Source organism: Barbus barbus (genome assembly GCF_936440315.1).
Source record: "Barbus barbus genome assembly, chromosome: 38".
NCBI lineage: Eukaryota > Metazoa > Chordata > Actinopteri > Cypriniformes > Cyprinidae > Barbus > Barbus barbus.
Window position 1 is genome coordinate 27,187,896 of NC_136716.1, and position 14,057 is coordinate 27,201,952.

General features: G+C 35.3%; 1 protein-coding gene across 2 annotated transcripts; it reads right to left on the reverse strand.

Moving 5' to 3' along the window:
• Positions 1-752: 752 nt before the first annotated feature.
• On the reverse strand, positions 753-13,825 carry LOC306858068 (dnaJ homolog subfamily B member 12-like). 2 transcript variants are annotated; one of them, XM_079398448.1, is made up of 9 exons: positions 13,539-13,825; positions 12,689-12,827; positions 11,604-11,749; positions 11,259-11,441; positions 10,530-10,603; positions 9,623-9,732; positions 4,996-5,168; positions 2,624-2,770; positions 753-1,502 (listed from the first exon to the last, which is right to left on the reverse strand). In XM_079398448.1, the coding sequence occupies exons 1-8, from the start codon at positions 13,669-13,671 to the stop codon at positions 2,649-2,651; spliced, it is 1,080 nt and encodes a 359-aa protein (XP_079254574.1). In that variant the 5' UTR covers positions 13,672-13,825; the 3' UTR covers positions 753-1,502; positions 2,624-2,648. The 2 variants fall into 2 exon arrangements, with proteins under 2 accessions (XP_079254574.1, XP_079254573.1); XM_079398447.1 differs by lacking the exon at positions 13,539-13,825 and adding an exon at positions 12,910-13,204 and having other exon boundaries at positions 763-1,502.
• Positions 13,826-14,057: the final 232 nt, after the last annotated feature.

Sequence of the window (14,057 nt, forward strand, 5' to 3'; positions counted from 1 at the left end):
ATAAAAACATCACAATAATCCACACCACTCCAGTCCATCAGTTAACATCTGGAGAAGACAAAAGCTGAAATAAATCCAGCATTAAGATGTTTTTAACTCTAATCCGAGTTCATAACCCATAACTCTTCCTGCAGTGAAAAAGTGCATCTCCTGTTGTCTCTCACATCAAACTCCAGCCACATATTTGTTTAGAGCTGTTTTGTCTTGTAAACGCTGCTTTATCTGTGCAGATTTCTCTCCTGATTCAGACCAGATCACTTTCACTGGAGGAAGCGTTATTATGGATCACAGACTCGTATTTCAGTTAAAAACATCTTAATGTTGGATTTGTTTCAGCTTTTGTGTTCTCCAGATGTTAACTGATGGACTGGAGTGGTGTGGATTATTGTGATGTTTTTATCAGACTCTCATTCTGACGGCACCCATTCACTGCAGAGCATCCATTGCTGAGACATTCCTCCAAATCTGATGAAGAAACAAACTCATCCTAATCTTGGACGGCCTGAGGGTGTTCATAATAGTTAATTTTTCGACTATTATAGTCATTATAGTTCATTTTTAGTCCATGTTTGGGTCAACTATTCCTTTAAGTGAAGAGCATGGCTTTCTCTCAGCTGTTTTTATCAACATTCCACACACTGGTTTTCCTTTTTTTCAGACGGGTGACTATGAACGTGCAGAAACACATGATTCAGCTCAGTGTGGCATCAGCTGACATCCTGCGTCTAAAACACTCACGCAAACTCACACACCCACTCGGCGGACAGTGGCACGTACAATCTTTATTTGTATTCAGAGTGAAATAATTGTAGTGTAGTCTCTGTCAGCGATGAAATAGTTCCACTAAAGTCATGTAGAAAATAAAACTTCATATGAAATAAATATTCCTATTCAATCTTTCAATAAATATCACCTGTGTACAGCAGCCGTAGTTACTCCTAACACTCAGGACAGTTAAAGTCAGACGCATACGCAATAATTTAATCAGTAGGATCCCTGCATAGATAAATCTCAAACATACAAATATAAATTATTAAAAAGACATGATCTCAATCTAAACAAACTCAAATAAATCTCATTATGCAGAACCAGATTGTTGATTCCTGCCGGAGCTGAAAATGAGGCTGAATTTAGAGAAACAACACCATGAACTTTAATCCAGGCCAGAACATTCAGACAGCGGGGAAACGTCCTTCATCCACAGGAGTCCAAAACACCAGCTCCGATTTCTCACACGCACACACACACACGTGATCCTTAGTATGCATGTACACGCACACACACAAACACAGTTGCTCACGTACATGGTCCTAAGCATGCATGCATGTACACACACACACACACACACACACACACACACACACACTCATTCAGCCCTCAGTAAGTCTTTCTAGTCAAGTTCAGTAGTTGCTGCAATGCTCAGCCCTGTTTTTCAAACAAATGTATTTACAATCCGTATGGCGTTCTTCCATATTCCAGACTGGAGAGATTGTTTTTGGAACCTGTGCAGAAAATAAATATTGATATATTAATATTTATTTGAAGAAAATTTAAATGACCTATTGTTTAATTAATTATTTGTGATGAAAATGCAACATTCCACAACGCACAAAACACCAAGCAGACATTCAAAAACTATGCTTTTGCTCGAAGCTAAAGTGTGTAATTTCTGCAGCACAAACACTGACACACTTTTCCACGCAGTGGTTTGGGAAGAATTTTTCCCATTCAATCCCTCCATAGGGAATTCACAAAGCATGGAACCAAACCAACCAGTACTTATATACATATATATATATGCATAAGCATATGAACAATTAGTAACATATTATATATAAAAATATAAAGATTATATATAATATAAATATAAAAATTATATTATAACACACACATACATATATACATATATATATATATATATATATATATACACACATTTTTTATACATTTACAGACATTTCTAAAATTCTATACAAAGTATATTTTATATATTTCACTTTACACACACACACACACACACAATTATCCATATATTATGTAATAATAATAAAAAATAAAGAGAGAGAGAGAAATTTCAAAAATATTTCCTTTTTTTATTTTTATTTCCAGGTTACTTTCTTCTTCAGTTTATTACTAAACCTTAATAAATATTTATTGTTTTTACAGTTATTCATATTTATTTAATATGTTTATTGCTGATGGAAATCAATCAATTTCCTGATGAAGAATATAAACAGGATTTTTTACTTATTGTTCCTACTTTTCCCCGCTCTACGGCAAAGAAAATATAAACAGTTTTCACATACAGTTTGGCATTGGTTGGAAAAAACTAAATCAGTGTTGCTGTTGTTGTGTCAGGCGGCTCAATTAAACAAAACACTTTTTTTATAATAAAAGTACTTTTTACCCTACAGGACATCAACACCACAAACTATCTGAACGTCCAGAAAATGAGAACGCTTCACTGATTATCTACCGCATGTTAGTGTTGTAGGTTTGATTCCCAGGGAATGCATGAACTGAAAGTAAAGTGGCTCTGGATTAAAGCCTCTTCCAGATGTGTGAATGTGAGTGAAGCAGGACTCAGAGGTCAGATGAAGGTGTGGACGGATGCGGCGCTCACCAGGTATAGTGCAGTGATGCTTCATCTATCCGTGTAAAGACGCCTGAACCTCAGACAGCCGAGAGCAGCTCGGGGTTCCCATCCGCTGAGCCCGCTGGTACAGATCACTGTCCCCGAAATACCGCGCGCGGTACAGCAGACCCTCCTCTGAAACACACACACACACAAACACACACACACACACACACACACGAGCCGTGCTGCCAAATGAGTGTGAATGCACATGGGTTCATTTTGAGCTACAGGCAAAATGTTGATTTTGGTTGAATTTGAGGTTTTCACCAAAATGAGTTCATTAAGCCCTTGTCTAGTGATCCCAGTGCTCCAAATACTAATTCAAGATCTAAAAATATCTTCATTTGTACGTTTTCTGAAAAGAGTACCCTTTCACTCTCATCCGAAGCGCACACATAAAGCGCTCTATCCAGATACACATATACACATATATACAGCAGATTAAATATATTATTCACGCAAACATGATCTGTAATGTCTTAAGTGAACGTTTGAGGAAAAACATCGGATGTGTAACATTATATTAGATCCGTGCATTACTGTCTTCATTTATACAGGCCGTCTGTCTCATTAATATTAATCTAACAATAAAAGAAACGAGGGAATCACTGGCTGCTCTTGATTCAACTGCTTTTGTAATTTTAATAATCAATTTATTTTTAATGAACACACTTAAGTGATTTTTATATTTGACTATGTTTTTCTTGCTTGAATGGTTATGTTTAGATGTAAATGAAACGAGTAGATAATACACTTGTTTCTTAGATTTGCATCGGTTCTTATAACAACAAAGATCAAATAAAAATAGCTATATTGTGATTATTAATCTAGTGATGTTGCTGGGTGATTTTGCTTTGAAACCTTCAGGAAACTTTATCAGTTTTTCTCTAAATGGACTTTTCTGACCCCATCGACTTCAAACAGGTGTAACTCAGTCATCTTTCGTATGATTCCAACAAATCATACATTATTTTGAAGGTCATTTAATGGAGAATGTAGAAATAAAAATAACTAATTTTTGAGAATTTGCTCATTTTGCCAGCACAGGTCACATATGGGCATAAAGTAGCAAATCATGACAGAATTTAAAAGGATAAATCAAAAGTCGACTCAGATGATGAAACGCTGTTTGTTCAGCTGGGAATAAACATGAGTGAATCATCCAGTGAAATGGGTGTGAGCTTCCCTCGAATACCTCCAGAACTCAAGGGGATTCATCAAACGTGAGACGAATGACGTTAAAGGAAGTGAGAAGCCAGTTGTGACCGGCTCTCAGTGAACGAATCAGCTTCAGTTCACAAACAGAGAAGAGTTCAGACGTGTGAGTCATGAAGAGAGACTCGCCTGATTCTGCTTTAAACTGGCATATAGTCTGGAATCATCTGGCTGAACTCACTCAGTTATGATTACGCAATTACTACAAGCTCTTAAAGGTACAGTCCACCCAAAAACAACAGCTCTGTCATCATTTACTCACCCTCATGCTCCAAACCTGTATGATTCACTTATGATTCAGTGAATGTTTGTTTCCCTTTCAAAAAGTTTGGGGTCAACAAAATTGTTCTTTTTTTTAAAGAAATTAATACTTTTGTCCATCAAGGACGCATTATATTGCTCAAAAGTGACAGGAAGACATTTATAATGTTGAAAAAGATTTCTATTTCAAATAAAATGCTGTTCTTTTGAAGGATCATGTGACACTGAGGACTGGAGTAATGATGCTGAAAATACAGCTGCAGATCACAGAAATACATTACACTTTAACATACTCATAAAACAGCTGTTTCAGATTGCAATATTATTTCACAATTTTACTGTATTTTCGATCAAATAAATGCAGCCTTGATGAACAGAAGAGACTCTTTAAAAACATTTTATAAAATCTTACCTATCTACAAAAAAATATATGAGCGAAAACTGCTGGCATGTGGTATTTGAAAAAACTTGTGTGTGGGTGTGTGTGTGTGTGTGTGTGTGTGAGAGTGCATCTGAGTGTATGTGTGAGTGAGGGCGTGTGTGTGTGTGCGTGAGTGAGAGTGTGTATGTGTGACTGAGAGTGTGTGTGTGCGCGCGCGTCTAAGTGTGTGTGTGTGTGTGTGTGTGTGTGTGAGTGCGTGCACGTCTGAGTGTATGTGTGAGTGAGAGTGTGAGTGTATATGTATGTGTATGAGTGTGTGTGTGTGTATATGTATGTGTATGAGTGAGTGTGTGTGAGAGAGTGTGAGAGTGTGTGTGTGTATATGTATGTGTATGAGTGAGTGTGTGTGAGAGTGTGTGTGTGTATATGTATGTGTATGAGTGAGTGTGTGTGAGAGTGTGTGTGTATATATGTATGCGTGTGTGTTTGTGTCACGTACTCTGTTGTTTCTCTTTCCAGCAGTTGTTCCTGAGGTTGGAGATGTAGTCGTCATCCACGCTGCTCTCCACTCGTTTCAGATTGGCACCGCTGTAGTCCTGAGAGAAACGCTCGTTCACGTAATACGTCACGCCCAGATTCTCCGTCACGCGCTTGTGTGTGTGACCCGCCGACCTGTGCGACACACACGTGAAATGAGATATTTACAGAAGGACATGATAAGAAAGTAACACACAGAGAGAGAAAACAAGCACACGCTGAACTTGAATACAGTCTACAGTATATACTCGATATATTAGTACCATTGATATTATAGTTTTTGTTAATATTTTGGAATCATTTTATTTTCTGTTTTAGTAATTTTGTTGTGTAATTTTATGTTTTTTATTATTATTATTTTAAATATACCCATTTAGTTTTGTTAAATGTACATTTTTAGCCATTTTAGTACATCAGTAAAACTTGATGAAAAATGTTGACTTGCAACAACTCAAATAAATTTCCTTCTTTTTTTTTTATATATATATATATATATATATATAATGCTTTTGTGTATACACACACACACTTTAGTCAACTATAAGTTAGAGTGTTGTATAAAGAGAGCAGAGGGTCAGAGGTCACAGGTTTCATGCACATGGAGCGACTGTCCATTCAGACTTCTAGATGATTCCTCAAAGGTCAAAGGTTAAGAGTTCACACAGAGTTTGCAACCCTCCGATCTCTCTCGACCAATCAGACGAGATCTCACGTGATAGACAGAACACATTTGTCGTACAGCGACGGTGTTTCATTCAAATTAAAATGCTACATAGAATAAAAGTTCAAATGTTACATTTATCTCAGGAAAGCCATGTAATGCCCATAAACTAGAAAAATAACTCAAGAGGAGCATTTTGATAAATATGCATTATATAACATTAATATAGATTAAATCTGTCATGAAAGTTTTTATTATAAACACACACACAGAAAACACACACACACACACACACACACAGAAAACACACACACAGAAAACACACACACACACAGAAAACACACACACACACTCACACACACACACACACACAAACAGGGTTCCTACACATTTTCCATTTCAAAATTCTATACTTTTCCAGACTCAAATTTTCAAACCTCTTGCTAGATTTTCAGACCATATTTAACATAATTGGTTCATAGAACATTATTTTCAGCTTTATATTTGGTATAATAATAATAGTTTTCTCAGTTTTTTTTATTGATTTTCTCAACACACAGAGTATAATAAAATAAATAAATAAATAATACATAAAAATAGTAAATAATAATAAATAAAATACAGACGTTTACATGCACACAAGAAACTTTTTTGTGCCCTCGAGAAACTATTCACACGTGCATGGTAATGTTTTGCATGCTTACACATTACAATTTCTAGTTTTCTGTAACCTATTTCTTCTGTGCATCACTGCCATCTATTCATTACTATGAATAAAATGATTGCATGGATGCACATGAATTAACAGAGATCTACCTGCTCAACATTTAGCTTTTCTTACGGTAGTACCTCTAATATCAAGGCCTAATGTCCAATTTAACACATCGTCTGTGGCGGTGGAGAAACCATGACATGAAATGGGCTGATAGCATAAAATATGCCAAGTTCAAGGGTCTGTAAAAAAGACTGGTACTGTAAAGAAAAAAGTGTTTAAGTTTGGCTTTCATTGGGGCAGTATGCCATATTTCAAGGTCTTTAATGCATAGTCCGTCGCCAAGAAACCACAGCGTGACACGAGCTGATGGCACAACAGGTGGCTCAGTGTGCATTATCATATACGCTAAGTTTAATGGTTTCTTGTGTGCACATTAAAGTCTGTATATATTTTTATTTTTGCAAAGGTCCTTGAGGCTAATTAATATGGTGCTAAGAATATAGTGAGAAGAAACCCAAAATGCTTATAACCGGCATTTTGCATAATAAAAAGTACACCTTGAATCTTATTTTTCAGCCATGAAACCTCACTTCTTGTACGTTACATTTATTTTCATTAAATTTTTAATTTTCTATTATAAAAAAAAATAATAATAAATAGGGGCAAAATCTGGAAACACAAATATTTTTCCATACTCTGCTGCCTCTTTTCCATACCTGGGAATACTTAAATCAAATTCCATATTTTTCCATACCCTGTAGGAACCCTGTGTGTGTGTGTGTGTGTGTGTGTGTGTATATATATATATATATACACACACACACACACACACACACTATATACGACTGTATAGATACAACTCATTTTGTATTTGAGTGTTAACTATTAAATAAATTTGATTAACTGATTATTAAATAAACTTTATTTTCCGATTCAGCTAAATTAAAACTTTCATAACCATTTTGGTAAAAAACAAAAACAATACTGTTGCAAAACTGGTCCAAAACCTTTCTCTGGAATCACAAGACAAAACTGATCAGGGTTCAGAACTCGACCGGTCCGAAGCGGTTCATCACGACGTAAAGACCTATTGATCGGGCGGCTCACGGTGACCCGGCATGGACCGACGTCTCAGCAGCATCAGCGATCAATACAGCAGACCAATAAAAAATACTGATGCTTGCTTACTTTATGAAACTAATAATGATACAAACATGAAAATAGTGTAGCGGAGCACTTATACTTGGTTATATGTACTCACAAGTATAATAAATAAAAGTTCTGACTTTATGATTTCTAGGTCACGCGTCAGATGTAAGCACATGTAACGTAAGTGACATTGATCATGTGACAAAAGGTCAGGTTTCCTTCAAGCAACAGATGCAAATCAAAATTAAGAGTCATGTGTCACTCATTTGTGCACAAAAATTTGTGCACAACCTGAAAAATGTATAATTAAATAAATGTATAATATATATAAAATATACATACATACATACATATATATATATATATATATATATATATATATATATATATATAAATGCATTTCTTCTAATAATAATACTTTTAATTGTAGACTGCATATGTAAAAAATAATAAATAAATAAATAAATAAATAAATAATAAAGGATCATGTGACTGGAGTAATGATGCTAAAAATTCAGCTTTGAAATCACAGGAATAAATTACATTTTAAAATATATTCAAATAGAAAGGAGTTATTTTAAATAGTGAAAATATTTCAAAATGTTACTGTTGTTTCAAATAACTTCGGATCAAATAAATGCAGGCTTGATGATCAGAAGAGACTTCTTTAAAAACATTAACGATCTTACTGTTCTAAAACTTTTGACTGGTAGTATATATATATATATATATATATATATATATACACACATACACACACACATTTTATACATATTAAAAAAATGCATTTCTTCTAATAATTTTGTTTATGAGTTGTAGACTTCATATGTATATGTAATATGTATAAATGAATAAATATATAAACAATATAAATTAACTTAATTAGCAGAATGAAAGTGACTGTCTTTATAATTTAAATTTAAATTTTCATTCATCACTTTTTTTTTTTTTTTAAATGTAAAGCACTTTGTATAGACCCTTTTTCTGTTAGTAAACATTGTGAGGTTTTTCTGTGTGCAGAGCTTGAGAAAGATTCCCCTGACCGCTTCACTAACGCTAGCTATAAAGTCTGTTTAGCTTGTTTTTTAATAATAACTGGAGAAATTCAGATTTTACCTGCATATGTAAGGTATAGATGCACTGTCCAGGACCTCGATTGTTATTAGAGAAGGTTAACTTTAACTTTAACACTTTTACTGAAAGGATGGAGGATCTGACAGGATTCCCTTTGGTTGAGTGTCTCACATCTAAAGTGTATAGTTAAGACAAACTCAGTGTCTATCTAGTCATGAAGATGTGTATATATTTCAGTTTCAGCAGGAAACTATTTTTACAGCTACATTATTATTCCAAGCCACAATTAATCACAAAGTATATACAATTACATATGATTAAGCATATAAATCATCAGCTTGTTGTTTTATGCACACAGACATGATGTCATACACGACATAGTGAGATGCATAAGAAATCTTTAGATGCGCACATAACAACAAAAGACAATACTTTATTGAACCTTTTCTGATAAGAAGTGTGCTGCAAACGTGAGCATTTTTGACGATGGTTTCTGTCCAGTCCTCTCGTTTTATCTCGTTTCACCACAGCTGTCGTCGGTCTTTTGTCTGGCAGTGGCAGCAGGTATGCCTTAAGATTTCTAATTGAAGCCTCTATAACATCGATTCGGCCGCCCTACATCACAACAAGATGATATATTACATAGCTCCTTATGTAGCCGAATCTGCGCTGGTTTGAATTGGCCTCCTTTGTTTTGCCTCCAGCTAGCGCTGTGACGTAATTGTGATGTCGGCCCTAACAGGGTTTATTACTATTGTGTTTGAAATGTGCTATATAAATAAAACAATGCCTTGTTCCTGTGCAGATAATGAAGTTTAAATACTCCACGTACCTCCTTTATGTAATCTATTGATTCTGATAACGAGAGCGTTTGTGTGCTTAAGATATCTGAATGTGCAAATGTTGACCACTGGAAGAGCAACTGTGCTGTTTAAAGTGTGAAAGTAGATAAAAAGAGAGTGACAGAGATAAAGAGAGAGAGAGACTCACGGTCTGAAGCTGAGACTGTAGGGCGGGTTGGTCACCATCATCTGACTGAGCGCTGAGACGATGACGAGGATGAGGATGGGCATCAACTGCATGAGAAGAGCAAGACCGCCCTAAACACACAAACACACACACAATCATATTAATCAGTCATCATAACTCTCCAGCACAGTCTGATCTACTCATAAACGTCTCATTGCCGTGCTCTGCCGTTTCATTCAGAGAATACAGCTACAGCATCTAAAACTGCTGCAACTTCAGAAGCCATGCTACTCTGGTAAATTAATTAATAGAATTTTATAAATGCTACATTTTACACAGTTTCATTAATTAATTAAAATTGCTTTATTCTGTATATATAACTGAAAAAATAAAAAATAAAATTATATAAATAAAAATACATTATATAAAATTTTACAAATATAATTTTACACAATTTTATTAATTAATAAATGTTATTATATATATATATATATATATATATATATATATATATATATATATATTATAATATTACTTTCATACTGTATATATAAAATATTTTATAAGTAACAATTTTAATATTAAAAACTATTTACAAAAACACATAAAAAAACGTTAATATTTTAATATTACAAGTATTATATTTATATTTGCATGCAATAATAATATTATAAATTGTGTGTATAATGTGTATGCATTTCTTAATTCTTATGTAATATGAAAACATAAAATACATTTGTCACTCCACCAGGACTGTTGAAGTGACCTGCAACAAAAGCTAAGAAGCTATTAAAAATGATGAAAACATGAGAAAAAGCATTTTCCCCCATTCACTGACATACAGCTCAACCTAAAATGGACGTTTTCATATTATTTACTCCAAAACACACTTTAAAACAGAGCTCGTGGGTCTGAAGATGTTCCTCACCCCTCTGTGTTCTCCTCTCTCGGCGTGATTCTGATTAAAGCGCATCCGTCCATTACTGTACATGTGAACATTACCTGAAAAAAACACAGTCATGTCTTTATTCAGAGCCATTGTGTGTGACATCTGTGCAGTAAGAGCTCTGAAATACACTGATAGAGACACAGATGACTACCACAGCTACTCCACAACAACTGGCTTCTATGACTCAATCATGCTTATTTCATTTAGTTAATAGTTTGGAAATAACTTTGAATTGTTCTTTGACTCTTATGAAAACCTTCAAGTATGTCTGAGTCTATGTCTTGCAAACCTCAGAATTACAAGATGATTTATTTAATTATTAATGCCAGCATCAAGGCTATTTCATGGCGATCTCAGAATAAATTATACAAGGTATACATCTGAATTACAAGAAGAAATTATTATTTTTGATTTTAATAATGCATTAGTAAATGCTGAAATTAACATGAACTAAGATTAATAAATGCAGTAGTATTGTTCATTTTTAGTTCATGTTAACTAATGAACCTTATTATAAAGTGTTACCAAAAACATAAATAAAATGGTTATTTCTGCAAAATATATTAAATTTTTTATATTTAGATTTTATGGTGAATTTTTGAATGAAAATACCGTTTTACAGCCAGTAAAAGTTCTCGATTCAGTGTCTGCTTCTGCTTTCATCTCCCAAGATGCCCTTCAGCCTCACAAACACACGCTCAGACTCACTAGAAGGGAAGCCTCCTCCGAAGAACATATTGAAGAGATCCTCAGGTGAAATATCGGCCTCGAAGTGTGTGTCGTTGGTCTGGCTGGATCCGGACCGGGCCGAGCCGCTGCGCTCCTCTCCGAACTGATCGTACTGCCGTCTCTTTTCCACATTAGACAGAACTGCATAAGCGTTTCCTATGGCTGCAGCACAGACACAGTTACACAACAAATACAGGACATGGTCTCTTTAGCACATTTCAAATAAATCATTCACGCATCACTTTCCAGATGTTAATGAAGAACAAACACTGTTACTGCAGATAGACTGCACTGCAGCCAAAGCCAGCGTATGACGCTCTTTACCTTTAAACGCCTCCGTGGCTCCAGGAGCGTGATTCTTATCAGGGTGGAACTTTAATGCCAGTTTTCTGTAGGCTTTCTTCAGGTCGTCTTCACAAGCATCTTTCTGCACGCCAAGAATCTCATAGTAGTTCTTACACTGCTTTATTCTGCCAGACCAAAAACACAACAGACTTCTTAAAGGACTGCGTCTGGATCAGAGTATTAATAAAATTGGTTTTCGTAAATTGAACTAAAGCTGAAATAAAATAAACGTATTAGAAAAAAAAATAATTAAGTACTAAAATAACTAAAAATAAAAATGAAATAAATTAAAAAGCAAAAATAAAAAGACAAAACCACAGTATAAAATTACTAAAATGTAAAGTAAAATTCAAACTCTATAATAGTATAGAAATACTAAAATAACACTAATTTTGATTTTCTGAAATAAATATAATTATAACTAAATTAACTAAACCGGGGGGGCAATCGAAAAATAAAAAGATGACAAAAGCATATTACAAAATTACTAATAACTCAAATTAAATCTGAAAATATAAGAATAAAACCTAATGAACACTACAACAGCACATAAATAATACTAATATAACATATTTATGTTGGAGTACTAAAATTACTCAAACTAAATTTGAAAAGAAATACATAAAGCTCAATATTAATAAATACAAAAACACATTTAACATTTACTAAAACTAAAACTAACATATAAAAAAAATATTATAAGTACATTACAAACTTACTAAACTTAACTTAAGAAAATGTGAAAATATAAAAGCCAATTCAAAATGTTTGTATATACTATAATAGCATTATATAAATAATAGATTTTAAAAAAAGTAAATCAAATAAAACACGTCTGTTGATGTGTATATATTTAGGTACATTTTTAAGAACTAAATTCCTGCTTTTGGTTCAAGAAACCTTGACTAGCTTTATAAATGGACTAAAAAAGACCAAATAAGACTAGGTTATGATTCCTTTAAGAAGCGTCTGGCAGGAGGTTGTTTGGTGAACCGCTTGAGTCGAGATGTTTGTCATCAAACAGAAGCTGTGAGACACTGGTGATGTAAAAACACTGTACGCACCTCCTGACGGCCTCGGCCTGCTCAGGTGTGTAGGGTTTAGTGGAGTCGACAGGTGCCGCTCCGTTAGACCTGCGCTGACGAGCTTCTGTGGCATCAGCGGCTCCTGCCTCGCCGTTCTGCTCCAGAGACGCCAGCAGCTCTGAGAAACAACCAGGAGTCGTGAGTAAAACACAGGCAATCAACACAACTAACATGAGAGACAGCGGCGCAGCTCCCATTACTTCTGGAAACATGCAGCCTTTTTGGACTCTCATTCTGACGGCACCCATTCACTGCAGAGCATCCATTGCTGAGACACTGATGCTGAGATACATTTCTACAAACCTGATGAAGAAACACACTCATACTAATCTCGGATGGCCACATTTTCATCATATTATAATTTTTTAGGTGAATTACTCCAGCATCATAGGATGTTAAGATCTCATAAGCTACTAAACTCAACTATAGTCATTAATATGCACATGCAGCACTACTGAGTGGGTGAGATGCTGACATAAACAACATTCAGGAACATCATCGTTTCAGCACGTGGACGTCACGCCCTAATATGCTGTCTAATGAGGCAGCTCACTGGGATTTGAGACACGGCCAGATTAACATGACATCTGACCTGTATATGCAATAGTTACATCACTATCTTCATCAGAGCAGCAGCTCTATAACGATCAAGCAACACAAACAATATATCTCTGTTTGAGCTGCACGGTATCTATAGAGATTTGCATTAGCATATATACAACACAGAGTTTCCCCTGAATATATGAACACGCTCCGGTCTCTCTGCTGCTGTGTGGAGTGCTGTAGGAGGCTGATCAGGCCTGGATTATGCCGGGTTCAGAGCGCTCACCCTGGGCTCTGCGCGTCGGGAAAAGCCGCTGTGCTTTCTCCAGGAACCTGCGCGCTTTCTCCGGCCGCGCGTCCTCCAGCGCTCCGATCGCGATCTCGATGCATCGCTCCGCTTCATCCCTGTTCACCTCCATCACTGAGCTACTGAGATGATTTCATAAACACACGGAGCGCTGCGAATGCTGTCGGCTAGAAATATTAATAACTGTTTCCGATGAGACCTGCAGGTGGCGCTCGTTGGCCCAAATCTCGCAATGTGTGTTGTTTTGTTGCTGATATTGATGTGGTAAAAGGCATAATTATGCAAAATTATTATTTAAAATAATCCCTAACTGACAAACAAATTTAAATCTACTCAACCAATCGCTATAAGAATTGAGTTAATCACACTCGGCTGTGATTGGTTCATCCCGATCAACGCTGAGAAATGTAACAGGTGTTAAACAGCTGCGGTCAGGATTATTGTTACACTTAAATAATGACAGAATAGTATTTAAAAAAAAAAAAAAGTTACTGTTTC